General features: G+C 32.5%; 1 protein-coding gene, 1 long non-coding RNA gene and 1 pseudogene across 2 annotated transcripts; all 3 read right to left on the reverse strand.

The window, feature by feature from the left end:
* Positions 1-212: 212 nt before the first annotated feature.
* LOC142641674 (uncharacterized) lies at positions 213-753 on the reverse strand. Its single transcript, XR_012845437.1, has 2 exons — positions 608-753; positions 213-435 (listed from the first exon to the last, which is right to left on the reverse strand). It is a non-coding gene; the product is annotated as an uncharacterized LOC142641674 (long non-coding RNA).
* An 840-nt stretch (positions 754-1,593) lies between these two features.
* On the reverse strand, positions 1,594-2,836 carry LOC142640047 (tubulin-folding cofactor C-like; annotated as a pseudogene).
* Positions 2,837-12,137: 9,301 nt separating this feature from the next.
* LOC142640048 (cucumisin-like) lies at positions 12,138-16,912 on the reverse strand. Its single transcript, XM_075814153.1, has 6 exons — positions 16,839-16,912; positions 16,302-16,366; positions 15,960-16,203; positions 15,030-15,543; positions 13,182-13,420; positions 12,138-12,543 (listed from the first exon to the last, which is right to left on the reverse strand). Exons 1-6 carry the CDS (start codon positions 16,910-16,912, stop codon positions 12,138-12,140), a joined length of 1,542 nt encoding a protein of 513 aa, XP_075670268.1.
* Positions 16,913-17,354: the final 442 nt, after the last annotated feature.

A 17,354-nucleotide genomic window follows, 5' to 3' on the forward strand; every position in this document is an offset into this window, starting at 1 on the left:
ACGTAGCTATAGGTGACTACTAACAAGCTAGTCGTACTTGGAAATTTCTTGATTGAGCTTTTTGCTCTTCCATTCAACTAAAAAAAAAAAAAAAAATGCTTTTGGCTCTTCCACCCGTGCCTATCGAAGTGTTCAAGATAAAACTATTGGTCCATGCGGAGTACATATATATTACAGAACGCCTTTTATTAGTAAGAAGGCAAAGTCAAGTAGTCAACATATATAATATAGCATAGGAATATAAGATATTACAATACATATAGTACAACAGGCATGAAATAAGTATATTCCTTATACATTTTAATTACTGATGCTTCCATGGAAGGCATTGAAGCTTGGGGCAAGAAGAGTCCCAGGTGCTCCTGCATTCACCTTTTATTCCATCACAACACTTGCACTCAATCCCAAGTGTTGCAACAAAATTATTTAAGCGCCCTGTAAATTTAATCACAAGTTTGTTATTCCCTTATAATAGAAAAAATAAATGGCCAATCATCAACTCTATTAACTCTAGATCTAAATGAAAACAACACATTATGACCACAGGACTTAATAATGATATGCTATTCTATATGTTGACTAGGTGCATGGTTGTTCTTCTGCTTACCTTTTTGCAATGTCAATGGCCTGGCTTCTAACTCTTTTGGCTGTTGAAGCATGGCAACGATCATACAGAACCAGAAAAAGAACCAAAAACACTTGGGCATAGCCATTTCCACTTCTAATTTGGACTAATTAATTCTATATACACATAGGAAGTTAGTCACAAAAGAGCTCTATATATATACTAAAATTGTGGAGGCATGGCTTTTTCTTTTTGAATGGTGTGGGAATTCGATATACAAAGCAAAATAGCCGACACACCACGCGTAACCCTTTCTCGTAAGTTTCTAGAGAACTTCTTAAAAAAGTTTCTAGAGGGTGGACCAGAGAGAGAGAGAGAGGTTTCCAATCCATCAAGTTTTGTTTAGGGTCCCACTCTGATGAATGTGGACATAAAGAAAAATGAAGGCCCAATTATGGATTTTTTTGGCTACTTTTGCATGTTTTCTTTCCGTTGATTGATATCTTTTTACATCTCAAGGTTTATTTGAAACTGACAACATTAACTTATCTTTCAAGTTGTAATTTTTATTCTTTTTTTTTTGAAGTTGTAAATATTTAATTCAAGCTCATGAACCATTTTCAATATGTATTAGTACTTGGAAAAAACACAACCTTAAATCTAAAAATGAGTTACTTGTGTGTAAACTGTAAGTTGACTAATAAACCAACTTAGTCGCTTATGAAATTCCATTAGGGATTTAGGGGCACTTCGGTCTGTAACTCAGTGCTATGAGAGCATTGCTCCCTAAAATAAATTAATATTCTCTACTGATGTAATGCCTAAGAATAAATATAGGGACGTAACTTTTTCTACAATTCTGTTCGCAACTTGTTACTTGTTAAAGTAGCATATGAGCATTCGTAGCAGATATTGCAAAAAAATATCATTTTACCACACCAAAAGTCTACTTTATTAGTTTACCGCATCATTTTACAACACTTATCAGATGTTTTATCATTCAATTCTATACATTAAAATAATATTTACTATACATTAAAATAATATATTATCTCCTCCCTATCATCACCATCAACAACAACGGCACATCCATCATTGCCGCGACAACGGCCACCAACAGCAATAACACCAACCAGCCACCACTGGCACAAACCCACATTCACCAACGCCGCCTTAAAAAAAAAAAAAAAAAAAAAAAAAACACAAACACAAACACAAACACACACACACACACACACAAAATGATAGTAAAATTGGCCCAGAACAAACAATGCTCTCATTGAACCAATTAGGGTCCGTTTGGATAGAGCTTATTGCTGAAAACTAAAAACTGAAAACATTGTAGCAAAATAATTTTTAAATGTGTGAATAGTACCGTGGGACCCATTTTTAATAAAAAAATCTATAAAGTGAAGTTTGTGGGTCCCATGAACAGTACACGGGACCCACAAATGTGCTGAAAGTCAACAAAATGCGGCTACTGTTCATGCACAGTAACATGAACAGTAGCCTTGTCCCCTATGAAACGCGTGCAGCAGAAGGAAAAAAAAAAAAAAAAAACGCTGAAGTCGCAGACGCTAACTTTTTCATCCGTATCCAAACTCAGCCTTAGTCTCACTTCGCAAGAATTGAGATCTGAAACAATGAATTCTCCAATTTTCGAACCTTTGAAATTCTTCACCAAAGTCTCACCGTTTTTTTTTTTCTCAAACCAGGCGGATCTCTCACTTGGAAACTCAATTTCTCAAGTGAAATTGAAAACGAATCAACGTTTTTTGGCGTGGTTTGTTTTGAATCGGAGACTAATCGGTCTCGGTCTTGCTTGGAGGCTTTGTTCTTGAAAGAGAATTTCTTCTTGGGAATGAGCTCGGAGTTGAGATTCTCGAGGGTTTATTTGAGATCAGAGATGGTTTTGAGAGAGGAGCGGACTTCATAGGAGGGCAAGAAGTCGGAGGACTCGGGGACGAGCTATTCGGGATCGGAATAGAGGCGAAGATGCTGTTGAGGTGAGATTTGAGTTGAGTGGGGTCGATGAGTCAGGACTGCACGAGTTGGGAGTCAATGGAGCGCTTGGAGTCAGAGAAGTGGGAGAGGAAAGAGGCGGTGGTGGTGGACAAGTCGCTTGATCATTGAGATGTGCTTCTTGTGGAGGTTTGGGTCTAGGGGTTCGTTTGAGGTTGCGAGTACTTCTTCTTCGTTTTCCATTGTTGTGTGTGTGTGTGTGTGAGAGAGAGAGAAGAGAGAAGAAAGATCAGAGAAGGAACGAAATAGAAGCGGCAGGGAGGAGCTGACAGAGGCGAATAAAAAAATAATAAACACGTTTTGCCATTTTCGTCCGTACCATGGCAAATTGCAACAATACTGTTCAATATTGCAAAAATTTGGCACATTTAACACATTTGATAATGCTCTATTTTTGTGTTTGGTGTGCCAAATGTGCCAAATATTTGGCATTTGGCACATTTGGCATATCTGTGGTGGATGCTCTAAATAATGAAAAATAAAATAATTAAGTGATGAGTCCACAAAAAACTTATCGTCAAAATTGAAAAAAAAAAAAATAGTGTTGATCAACTATCTAATAAACTTCATTCAATATCCTATAAACTTCTTTTATCAATTTCGAATACAACTAAATATTTTATAATCTTTGTTTGTTTGTTTTTTTAAGTTTTAATGTATGACGTCTGCTTTTAATAATTGCTCTTTATCATTGTACTTAGACACTCAATTGGTTTTTGGCGTTGGCAAGAATTGAACCTCACATCTCTTATTCAACGACAATAAATTTTACCAGTTGAGCTAACTGCTGGAATCTACAAAATATGAAACGTATACTTTTGCTCTCTAATTATCCCAAGTGTGAATAACTAAGATTATTTTTGGCTCCTTTGTTCACGCATGTAATTATTAATTTCTACTAGCGTCTCAGTCTAGCTGTCCTGCATGATTAAAATATTTTGACTACAGATCAAGTCATTTTCTTTTCAAGATTTCCACGTGATTAATTTTGTTAATTTATTTTTGCTATTATTTATGAGTTTTATTGTATTTTTTTGTATTATTTATGGGTTTCACTATACTATTTCAACTAACTTTTATCTTTATTTACAATACTTTCAATAAAAAAATTTCAATTTTAGCAAAATAAAAAGATCTCAAACAGACCCTTCATCTCAAAAGTTTTTTTTTTTATACTGTGATGATTACTGGATCTGGGTACATAGACTGGACTATTTTATTTCATGTTTGGTCTCGCCAAAAACGCGAAAAGAACAAGAATCTGATCCTTTTTCAGGCAAGGGAAAAGGAGATTTTTCTTCTAAAGTCATGGAAAGACTTAGGCCCCGATCGAAAGAAAGACCTACGTTTGATCATAGAGTAGAAAATGAGAGGAAGATCTGACAAATGAAGAGTAAATTGAAACTTTCTTCAGTTTGATCAAGGAAAAAAAATTAAGAGAAAAATAATTTCTCTTTTGAATTGTGCCCAATATTATCCGACCAAAGCTCCTATCAAAATTTCTTTTCAACATGATATGTGGTTGTATATTTGTATGGAGGGAGAGTGATAATTATCTCATGCAACTTAAGCTTAGTTTGGATTCAGCTTATTGTGGCCACGTTTTGAGATTATGCGTTTTGTAGCTTTTTTTTTTTTTTTTCCAACGCGCATGAACAGTAACTGGTACTGTTCATGCACGTTATTTCACTGCGAGACACCAATTTTACTGTTTATGTACTGTAGCTGCACTGTTCATGGGAGCCACAAGCACTTTATTCAGAAAAAATATTAAAAATGGGTCCCACAACATTATTCACACATTAAAAAATTATTTTTGTACAATGTTTTCAGTTTTCAGTTTTCAGCAATCAGTTCTATCCAAACGGACTCTAAAAAAAAAACGGTCAGACGTGGACGCAACTGTGCTATCCAAACGCCCTCTTAATCTCTTACAACATATAAATGATATAAATTGGATGTACAAAGGGATCTAACAAATTCTTTAAAAATTCAAGAAATAAGATAGAAATAATATGAGATGAGACAAACAAATTGTGTGACTTGTTTGTATTGTTCATGGGTCTTACTATACTATTTCAACTAATTTTTATCTTTATCAACAGTATTTTCAACAACAAAAAATTCAATTTCAGCAAAATAAGAGAATCTCAAAACAGACCCTACATCTCAAAAGTTTTGTTTTTATATTGTGATGATTACTGGATCTGGGGACATAGACTGGACTATTTTATTTCATGTTTGGACTAGCCAAAAACGCGAAAAGAACAAGAATCTGATCCTTTTTCAGTCAAGGGAAAGGAGATTTTTTTCTAAGTCATGGAAAGACTTAGGCACCGATCGAAAGAAAGACCTACGTTTGATCATAGAGTAGAAAATGAGAGGAAGATCTAACAAATGAAGAGTAAATTGAAACTTTCTTCAGTTTGATCAAGGAAAAAAAATTAAGAGAAAAATAATTTCTCATTTGAATTGAGCCCAATATTATCCGACCAAAGCTCTTATCAAAATTTCTTTTCAACATGATATGTGGTTGTATACTTGTATGGAGGGAGAGTGATAATTATCTCATGCAACTTAATCTCTTAAAACATATAAATGATATAAATTGGATGTACAAAGGGATCTAACAAATTCTTTAAAAATTTGAGAAATAAGATAGAAATAATATGAGATGAGACAAACAAGTTGTGTGATATAATCAATTTACTCCTAATTGATGATCTCCAATTTCATATATTATTAATGTTAATTCAATATAGAAGGATAATGAGAGTAAATTACAAAACTCCTAAAAGTGACACAGTAAAGAAGACAATTTATGTACACATATATGCATTTGTGCACTACATATATGTAGACTATAAACTGCATTTGAGGCGAATACGAATTATAAAATATTATTCATGTGTATATTATGTGACATCTTAATATAAGAAGATCCACAAAATGATAGCATATTTACTATATTTTATTTATCTATTAAGGATTTTTTTAATATTTTATTTATATACTAAGTATTTTTTTTTTCTATGAATAAGCTGTTTTCAAAATCAAAATTCCATTTATGAATGCAATAATTTTTAATAGCTTAACATACACTAAATATTATTTTGAGTAGAAAAAATTATGTAAATAATTTGAGGTCCTATTAGGCTTTTTTTTTTTCTTTTTTTCTTTTTAATATCACTTTTGAAGATAACAATGCTGTTATTCTTTTTACATTTTTTTTTTTTTTTTTTTTTTTTTTTTTTTTTTTTTTTTTGTGACAGTATTCTTTTTACAGGAATTGGACCTTAACCTTGATAAAATATTTATGAATGAAAATATTTTTAATAGTTTGACAGACACTAAGTAGTATTTTGAGAAGAAAAGAATTACATAATAATATGAGGTCCTATTAATTTTTTTTATCTATTTTTAAAAATATTACTTTGTTTTTTGAAAGATAACAATAATGTTTTATTTTTACAGGTTTTGGACCTTAACCTTGATAAAATAGAAAATATGTTTCTTTCTTTAAAAAAAAAAAAAGAACTTTGACATATTCAATGAGTATAGTATATTGATTATAAATTTATAAGTAAAATAGAAATTTTTTTAATATATTAAAATATAAGAAAATAACAAAAAGAAATCATTTTATAACCAGAGAAGGAGACAAATGTTATATAATAAATATTTTTCTTTCTTTTTTTTGGCGGGTCTGGGGGGCAATTGCCCCTCTGTTGGCTCCGCCTACGACTCCTGGCAGGTCACTTGGATCTAGAATTGAAGATTAAAGGGCGAAGAATTAAGACTAAAAAATTAAAAAGCTCTTCTTGTTTTACTTGTTTCCCTAGATTAACTTATTTGCCTTGTTCCTCACTCTTTGATTTAAATTTAATAAAACGACTCATTCGCTACCAAATAGCTGGAGCTATATAATATCATAGCATTTTTATTTTTCTTAATAAGGTCACATATGCTCTTTTAAGGCAATGGTTAATAAATAATAATAGAAAAGTGTTTACACAACTTTCATGAAAAATATAAAACACTGTCAACAATATTTATTATTTTATCATTTTTCTAATAAAATATTTCTAAAAATAGCTCAAATACTAATGTCTTAGGGTATTGGTTAATATTTCTCATAAATAGTGTTGGCTCCACTTTATAAGTAGTTGATGCGGTCACCTAAGGCCCCAAGTAGAAAAAAGACCCCAAATTTTAATTTAATTAAGCCCAAATATTAACTAATAAATAAAATAATATTTTTTTCAAACGAAAAACAAGGAAAAAAAATGGAGAAATGGTACTTTCGCAATATTTTTCATAACACTTTTACAGCAAATCCTAAGTTGCGAGTTGTTATAGGTTGTTATTAATGGCAAAAAAATAATTTCAATGGTGGATTCAAATTAGAACCAATAACAACTTAACATCTACGATTTGTTGTAAAAAATATTTTGAATATGTCGAAAGGAAAAATAATAAGAGTAATACACAAAAAAATTCACAACATTTTTCACAATAATTAAGTTGGCAAACTTTTACAAGTTTTCACTTAGGTCCACTATTAATATCACTCTTTTACTTATAATTATCAATCTACCACATCAACAAGTGTGAAAAATTGTCAAAATTTTTATGTCTATAGACTTTCTTAAAAAAAAAATTTACGTGGTTCTTATTAATTAATAATAATTTTACATCTAAAATAAGATAATAGCTGAAGTTTAAATAATATTTAATTTTTTTTAACTCATATTTAAATATATAAAAAGTTTTCACCATCAAACAAATGCAATGAAAGTCAGTGACCATGAAAATGGCCCTAAATAGAATACGAAGTATGAACAACTTGAAAATAATAATTATATGATGATGATGGCAATGACAGATGATGACGAAGTGCGGGAAGATTGAGCTTTAACAACTGGAAATTTAAACGTAGTTGTCAATCTAATTCCAATCTTGTATATTATTCTGTCTAGGAATGTCAATAAAGTGAATAAACATACTCAATATGGACCTGGCCCAATTAAGGCTTGCCTCAACCCGGATCCTGACTTGGGTTTGAACCCATTTAATTCCATGACCCAGTTATACGTTTCAGGTCCCATTTGAGCTATCTTGGGTAGAGTCTAGAGTGGGCCTTTTTTATTTGCTAAGCTCATCTTAGCCCGTTTATAAGACCCATAATGGCATTAGACTGATCCTAAGGCCTCAATTATAATTTATTAACGTTATACCCTCACCCCATGTTGTGATTTAACCCCTACAAATTCCATATTTTGTTACTTTTTTTTTTTTTGGTCAAAAGCTTTATAGCTTAATTAGAACCTCTCTATGTACAAAATGTTTGGAGATCTAGAAGAGAATTGGTTCAAGATAGAATCAACAAAATGCAATATAGGTTAGGTTAGTTTGGCTGCATAAAACTTGTGCAACTTCATTTTTTTTTTCATTTTTTCTTTTTGGTAAAATTGCAACTTCAATTTTTAGTGGAAATCACTTGTTGAAGATGTACCCACAGAAAAAACTTGACACAATATAATCACCCAGATATAAGGCTCTTTCCTTGATACACAAGTTTTATAATTTGTTTCAAATGTAAATCTAACATCTTATTGTAATACAGAGTTTTTTTTTTTCCCAAACTTAATAATAAGTTATCAAGGCAATATTCTAATTTTGTGATCATTGACATTGTTCGCAAGTGGGGCCTTAGTCTCCAATCTAGATCTATCAATAGTATAATGGACTCTATGTGGCCTAACAATGCTATCATCAATATGATAGATTTGCTCTGGCTCAACTGATGCAACCTCGTGAAAACCTGTAGTTCATTTTTTGAAATTAGAGTAATTTAGTATTGTATATATCATATAAAAAAATGATTATAATCTCTCTCTCTCTCTCTTTCTCTTTATACTAGATTACAATTTTGGGCTGTTTTTATTTTGGTTCCTTAAATTTGAGATCTTTCATTTGATCCACCAACCTTGATTCTTTTTTTTTTTTTTTTAATTGGTCCTACTATCTACAAACTTTGACACAAAGACCATTTTGAAAGTATAATCAAACTTGCTAGATCAAAAAGAAAATTTCAAATTTAAAGGATTAAAATGAAAACAACATTTATTTATATATATATAGAGAGAGAGAGAAGAGAGAGAGAGAGAGAGAGGTGGGTTTATAGTAGTCTTACGTGATAATTTTTTCACCTCTTTACTTGTGAGTGAGGCTGCAAACCCGCAGGAGAGATAGTAGCGGTAAATCAAAGATTCAGTTAACGTGCTACTACAACATGCCAATCAAATTACTATTCAAGATCAGGGGGCCATTGAAAGGATTAAAACAGAGAGAAAAAGAAAAAGAAAAAGGAAATAACTTGTAGTATTAACTATTTTTACTAAATAAATCATGCAGCAAAAAAGAAAACTAGGTTAATTGTATATAAATTATGAAAATTGGGACTTATGCTGAATGCTAATAGGCGTTTAGCAAACTACAAAAGTATAACAAAAGAGAATAATAATGATTCTCAATTTTGTATCCTAAAATTAGTCTAGATGATAGCATATTTCCGTCAAAACTCAAAAGTAAAAAATGATAATCTTGTGATTAGGAAAACAAATTAAAATTCAAAATTCAAAACCTGTTGAAATTATTAATTAGAACTTATTCTATATTACATTGAAACCATTACTCAGGTTTTCTTACGGAAACACCCCCCTCTCTCCCTTTATTGAATTCCTTAACATGCTTAGTTTCCTTTTTATACATATAGACACACAAACACACTTTATAAAGGCATGCATAGTGATAATACAAAGCTAGTTCTAATTTTTTTACAATTTTTTTTGCAAATAAAGGTGACAAAAAAATGTGGTTAACATTCATGAAATTAATAACAAAATTACAAAAGGAGAGTGAGATTTCAACCCTGAATGTAATAACATAATTTTATATAACAAAATCTGTAATACTCATAATGTCACTCGAAAAATCATCCTACATAAATGAATAAGAGAAGAAATACATGTGTGTGTGTGAAGAACAATGAGAGAGAGAGAAAGAGAGTTCAACACTTGATTAGCCTCGGGCCATTCAGCTAATAAGTTAATGATGTGAAATTCACCTGCCCTCAAGAACTTTCCTCAGCACACGATTGATTGCTGAATTTGTTGCATGTTTGTTTGTGCATAATTTCGAATCCAACATCACTATATAGGACTACAAGTAAAAAAAATAAATTATGTAATTACAGCCCAATATCTAAGGAAAAAAGGAAGTTCTTAATTTCTTTCGTAAATAATTTGGAATGTAACAAAATTTTCACCTTTCTAGCACCCTTGGCACTTGCATTACTGGCGAAGAAGACTAACATTATCAAGAATAGGCAACGAAGAGAGCCCCCCATTGTATGAGTCTTTTTTTTTTTTTTCAAAAATTATTTTGGGGTTAAAGTGGCACTTAGAACAAGAATATAGTTATGTTAGAATATGTACTTCTTGCCCTTCTGCTTTTCTATTTATAGTGGAGAGATCCAAGTCCCAACCCAACCTGTTAATCGGCTCACAATGTGGGCAACCTTGCTTGTTGTTGATAGCAATCTTTAAGTTGGCGTTTCAAGTATACAGATTTATTCACACGTTTCTGCAGGTATTTGATAAGTTGGTTTTGTGTTATACGTTACACTTTTGAACTTCAAAACTAGCCTTTTGAAACTAACCATTTCCTTAAATGATCTTTTTTAAAGGTATTATGACATGCATTTAGTTTGCTCCAAAATTAAAGTTAAAAACAATATTTTGGTTTTAGTTAGTTCAACTAGTAAAAATTTTTGTTATTGGAAAAAATATTTGAGATTCAAGTCCTACTTAGTGCTTAAAATAAAAATCGATTTGTTTCTTTACTTGTTGATAATAATAACAATTATTATGAAGTGGACACTATAAGTTGAAATTATATCCTATCTATCAAAAGTTAAAAACAACACATCCAAAGAAGAAGAAAAAAAAGAAAGAAAAAAAAAGAGGAGAAACGATAACACTATTTGTACGTTTTTAGACCTCTTAAAATAACCAGATTAACCTAGTTATTTAGCCAAGTTATTAACTTAGGTAAATTATGCAAATCTAGATTAACACAAATATATCATATCATGCAAAGCAGTGAAAATATAAAGAACACAACGATATGATGACCTAGGAAAACTAAACGGGTAAAAACCTGGGGAGGATTTAACCTAGCTATCCTTAAGGTAAAACTGAATCTACTATGAAGAAATTGAAGTTTACACAATAGCGACTTAGGCCACTAATATCCTATTGCTACCTCGAAACTTACTACCACGACCACGTGACAGCTCCGAGTCCACGGACTACTTCCTTCTTGGATTCCCAGCAAGCATAAACACTTCCGCTTGTATAACTTTAAGCTCTTAATGTAGCAACCGAATGATCATCAAGTTCTTGACATCGTCTTGATCCTTGATAACCCTAAGTATGTGTGAAGACAAACACCTCTAGATCTCACAGAAGATTCACACAGACAGCATCAACAACTTCTAAAAACGTGGCTAAGGTCTTCTCTTTTATACCTAGGACAAAACATAAAACCCTATACACAAAACGGGCTTGGGCTGAGTTGGAAAAATCTGCAGAAAAACAATTTGCACGACTTTCGATTGGTCGAGTTTAATTCTCAATCGATGGAGCCAGGCAGAATTGCACAATAAATTCTGTAGCAACTCGATTCCAACTTTACATACAAGACACATACTTTGAGTAGTCTAAACAAGACTAAAAAACGTTTTGATCATGGTTTGCCAACATTACAAATTAATGTTCTAATACATTTAAACCTAAAGGTCTAGAACCTAACACTATTTATTTAGACAACAACAGCATAATGCTGCATAAAAAGGGAAATGGACGGTCAACAGAAATTGAAAGGACTTATTACCCATTTAACTCAACAAATGATATTGTCACTAAAATAAGGGCGTTTATGGTATAACCGCTAAGCGTTTTGTGTGATAACCTCTTTCAAGTTTAAATGTGTAACATTATTTACTATTCCCATTCAACTTTGTTTAATTGTTTTGACCGTGAGAGTTAAATCAAAAACAAACATTCAGCCATGTCTTATCTATTGGAAAATACATAGTTACAATGGTTTAAAAAAAAATCGAAGTTTAACCATGCAGCATTTTTCTCTCGATCTTGAACAAAGAATTAAGTGAAGATATAACAGCAAGAGCCGCGCTTATGTGCAAGTATTATTGCCTTAACACAATAAATCACCATATTTATTAATTTGCTTATTGCATCCATCAGAATTAAGCACTTCCATTATACAGTGAAGAATCAATATAAGAAGGCATATCTCTCCACAAAAAAAAAAAAAAAAAAAAAAAAGAACGCATGAATGAAAAACTCTAAGAGGAAACATAAGCAACAATAGAGCTTCTCACTTGATGCACGCCATCATACCAAATGAAGGAGCCAGAGATTATATCACGATCCATCTTTGTTGTGACCTTCACCCAAAAGACTTACTTTTGCCCAAAAGACTCAAATGAAAGTACATTTGGTATCACTTCAATTTTTAGTCCCGTTGGAGCATTCACAATGGCCTTGTATGTGGATACTGGCGACTTAACATTTGTCACGGTCCTGGTGAAAAAGCGGGTGATCACAGATTTTGGCCTTGAAGATAATGTAAAGGAAGGATGGTTTAGATTCCAAGCAGATATCTTAGTGGCTTGAGAGCAGCTACTATTATCTCCTGTGACAAGTCTTAAAGACTTGCTGCTATAGCCTTGCCCACACAGGAAATTTACATAATCAACCTCTTCCGCATCATATACTAAACTGGGATTAATGGCCCTATAGGATTGATATGACTTGCCCCGTAGGCAAACTCTGCATCTATGTTCGTGTTGACACTCATGGGATAAGCTACAAACAGCATAAGAGGACAGTTATATATGAAACTAGGTTCTAATCACATTGGTACATGTTCCAAATGTCAACTTTGGGGGGTTTTAAAGAGAAGAAAGTTTGTTTAATTTACTTCTTTAATCACAAAGTTTTAAATTCACTAAATAGTAAAGACTAACTTGACAAAGCCAACCTAGTTTCTTTCTTCTTTACTATAAAATGGCTTCTAGGACTAGACCTGCTTGTGATTTTATATTCTTAGAAGTAGAGTGGAGGGATTTGAACTCGGTTGTCCTCATAAGGAAACCTAGACAACGTCATTGAGCTACAAATTATATCAGTCAAAATTCAGAAAATGGAGGTATATTATGTAGAAAATAGAGAATTACTTAAATTACCCTGAGAATGTCACTTGTGATTGGGTTAGGCCCCCTTGACGAAAATGATACTACAAATGGGGCCAACTCATCCCTTTCCTCAATACTCTTTTGTATGGTAGCCTTGGGTATTCTATTAGTAATTAACAAAACATCAAACGGATGCAATTAATTTACTACAATGTGTCTTACTAGAACAGAGTAGTATGCAACAATATTCGATATATGACATGTGAGGCACTCTCATTAGTAACTCACAGTAGTGGTTTAATAAAATACCTAGATGACTCATAGTAATTTTTTACTTTGCTTCCTTCTTTCAAGCTCAAGCAGGAAGCAGGTAAAGGGAAAGAGAAGGCAACATCTCCAAAATCTACACCTTGCATTATAGTACCAACTGCACCAGCACCCAATGTCCCCTCTCCATCAGTAATCTCATCACAAAGAACAATTTTTCCTTTCACCAATTTCTTGTCCAAGGAGTCTATCAAGCATAATCTGCAATTAATAATCAATACCTGTTTCACATTACTGTAGGGAATAGAGTTTTAACTAGTGCTTTAGTATTACAGCTTTTGGAAAATAAATGCATAATATAGTTTTTCCCCCTTAAAATCTCTAAATTTCAACTTTAACTTGCTTAAAGCAATTTTTAGCATTTAGAATACTTAGGGTACGTTTGGTTCTGAACCGTAATGTTATATTACACAAATATATTACATTATTGTAATCTTACATTAATGTAATTTCAATACAAAAATACAACATTACATTATTTAGGAAGCTGATGTGATATATTGTATAATTATAGATTAAGGTAATATTATAACAAATAAAATAAATAAAAAAACCTTGATATATCGTAATGTGCATCACATCAATGACACATCACAGCAAACCAAATGACCCCTTATAAACCTTTTTAGTGGGTTGCCAAAAACCCAAGTTTTCAACTTAGAATGCTTTTTAGCACAAAATGCTTTATGGTAACTAAACGTGAAGCCAGACAGATCCAAATTATCTTCAATAACATTTTTTTTTTTTTATCAATAAGTCTCTTAAATATAATGCATACGTAAGTCTTAATATTATTTTGTCCTAAGTCTTGATATTATTTCGACCTAATTAAGCTATCGGAAACATAATATAGAAGGAAGTACTAAGTTGACATAATTTTTTTTCGAATTAGTTTGGAGGAAAGTTCCTTGTAACCCACTACCATGTGATAACTCAAAAGATTATCCATATATATTTTTAGTCATGACCTACCTAATAGTAATGTGATCTGTTTAAAATTTTTAGTGAATCATCTGATTTTAGACACATGAATGGTCTCATAAATCACCAATTAATGAGTTAGAGGAGATTTCTCCAATTCAGTTCGGAGGAAAACTTTGTCCATTCTATGTCCTATGATAAAGAGCACATAAGCAAATCTTAGATTCATTCAAATCAAGCATTCTATCTTTAATAACCTGGATTGGGACTGGTTGAAACCTTCTTTGGTGTTTGGGGCGTCTCTGCCATAAATTATAGGAAATTTTTTGTTCTGTAGCTCAAACGTGTTTATAGAGAGCCCTCGCATACAAAAAAGGTTTATGATTAATGGCCTGTTTGGATGTTTAAAAAAGGAGGGGGAGTAGAGTAGAGGGAAGGGGAGTAATTCAATTACTTTGTTTGGGAGTTTTTTAAGGAAGGAGGGGGAGGGGTTTGGAGGGATTTGAAGGGGTTTCAACTACCTCCAACCCCCTCATTTTTAATTCCCCCAAATTGGAGAGATTTGGAGGGAGAGTAGAGCACATAAAATTATTGATAAAGTAAATTACCTAATTTACCCTTATTATATTTATAAAATTACAATGTTAAAAACAAGGGAAATGGCTAATTACTCTATTCCCCCTTACTAATTATAAAAACATCCAAACAAGGTGGAGGGTAATCATTCTCCTCTACTCTCCTCCCCACTACTCCCCTCTACTCTCCTCCCTCTCTAAACTCCCAAACAGGCCATAAATGTCAATGTTAGTATGAAAAATTTTATTAGCCAGCCCTTTAATTTTGAATAGAGAAGACATCATTAAACATTATTGTACATAGTAACATAGAGAGAAAGGCAAACCAACTTACCTCATAAAGCTCACCGTTACCCAGCTTCACCTTGGCCACAAACTTTCTATCTATGGTGCTAGCAGCCATTGACAATGACCAAGGTGAAAAATTCGTGATTGTTGCAAGAGAAGGACCAGAATTGCCAACAAAAGTAGATGTGAGTATACCATTCCTCATTGCATGGAAGGCTCCTATAGCAATTGAGTCCTTAAAGTAATCTAGAGGACTAAACCCTCCAACTGAAAGAGAGATTATATCTACTCCATCGTTAATTGCATCATCAAATGTTGCAAGAATGTCAGCAGCAAAACACCCATCAGACCAACATATCTTGTAAACAGCAATGCGAGCAGAGGGAACTCCTCCTCGGGTTGTCCCCGTCCCAAGGCCTAAAAGGCTTGCCCCACTAACTACATTCCCCGCTGCTATTGATGCAGTATGGGAACCATGGCCTTCAGAGTCTCTTGGTGAAGCAAACTCACTTGCACCTAATTTTCTTCCACTATGATAGTATCGAGCTCCGATAATTTTACTGTAAGGTATTAAAGTTACATTTATAAGTGTTTTGGCATGTGTGCATGCATGCATGTTTATAGGTTAAATTGCATATTTGGTTGTCAACTTTTTTAATCGTAGATTTAAAATTGTCTACTTCAAGATGTTATACTTTAATTTCTAGACTTTCAAAATTGTTCCAAAAAGTCTTTGCCATCATCGGATAGTATTGAAAATTCTAATGTGCGTAGCAAAGAATTCCTAGCTATGCCATAGGTTCTACATTATCAAAGTGACTTTAGTTTTATGATTTTTGTTTGATGCATCAATATTTTTCATCTATTCAACGATGGTAATGACTATTTTAAAAAATTGTAAAAGGACTATTTTAGAATTTGAGTAGCAAATACGTAACTTATCCATGCTTATGTCTTGATGATGTAGAGGTTTTACTTGTTGTAAGTGAAATGGGATGATTCTTGACAAATGCCCTTCCATCTTTTTGGATGTGGACCAAATCCTTCATTATTGAAACTCTCGGACTCTAGCCAAATCCCTATGTCAATCATTTTGATGATAACCTCGCTTTCAAAAGTTTTTCTTTTGACAGTCTTGGGGAAGCCCATGAAGTCCCATGACCTTGTTGTGTGGAGTAGTTTCTTTTCGTTAGGGAATACAGAGACTATTCCCTCCATGCCTAAAATCCAAAATTTCGTTCAAGTTCATATATGGCTTCATGATAACTAAAACAAGAAATAATTGATAACAATCTCTAGAAGACTATAGTTCACCAACCTGCTAATTTTTGTTCCTCCTCCTTGGTTAGCTTCGCCACAAACCCATTGAAGCTCTTCGTGTAGCTATATAGCAAAGAATCCACATCACTGTACAATGCATTCCATTGCATAGCTGGTTAGGTATATTTTATCACTTTTCACTAACTCTTAGAAATGCATATTGGTTTGTTTGGATACGCATTATATTTCAGCTTAAAATGACAACATTTGGACAATTATTAGTTTACATGAATAGTATAATGTAACATATATAACAAATGTTAGCCATTTTCTCCCACAATGTTCTAATATTTTGGCTACAATGTACACTTTACATGATACTATTCGAACAACATTTATCAGGTCTAATTTAATATACACTCTAATTTACTATTAAAGTTATAGTATTTTAATGCAATCAACCACCTGCCCAAGCACGGAGTACCTACCCATCTTCAAATTTAAATAAAAAAATTAAAAAAAAACAAACAAACAAATTACTCACAAGTCTTAATCTAAATTGTCATTCAAAATCAATCCCATTTTTATTAATAACCTGCCAATAACTTCTTGGAGAATGCTAGTATGAATAGATGATGCAGAGATTTCTCCCTTTGGTAGGTCACCCATGTACACAATGTATAACTATATTCACAAAATTTTGCAAAAAAATAAATTAATATAAAAAGCATCAATATATACGCATGGAACTTATGTAAACATTGTAAAGGCTTCGCCCATTCAAAGTAAACCCCAAGCCCAAGTATAAGCCCAAAATAATTTTGATTCTTGCAAAGTAAATGAGTTGATTGCGACCTGTTTTTTATTACAATGTTGGCCCATGACTTATTAGATTAAAAATGATTAAAAAAAAGGCAACAATAATAGTACTAAAAGCAACCGGGTCAACTAATCAAGACCTTTGTATCTCAATTAACATTTCTTTGTGTTTTCAAAGGAAACATTCACAATTTAATACCCCCCTCTCAACTCCAACTATCATTGTATCGTTAAAAAGAAAAGAAAAAAAAAAAAACAAGGCCTATTAGAGAGTACCATGCCTTTCAATCAT

The sequence above is a fragment of the Castanea sativa genome, chromosome 6 (genome assembly GCF_040712315.1).
Source record: "Castanea sativa cultivar Marrone di Chiusa Pesio chromosome 6, ASM4071231v1".
Lineage (NCBI taxonomy): Eukaryota > Viridiplantae > Streptophyta > Magnoliopsida > Fagales > Fagaceae > Castanea > Castanea sativa.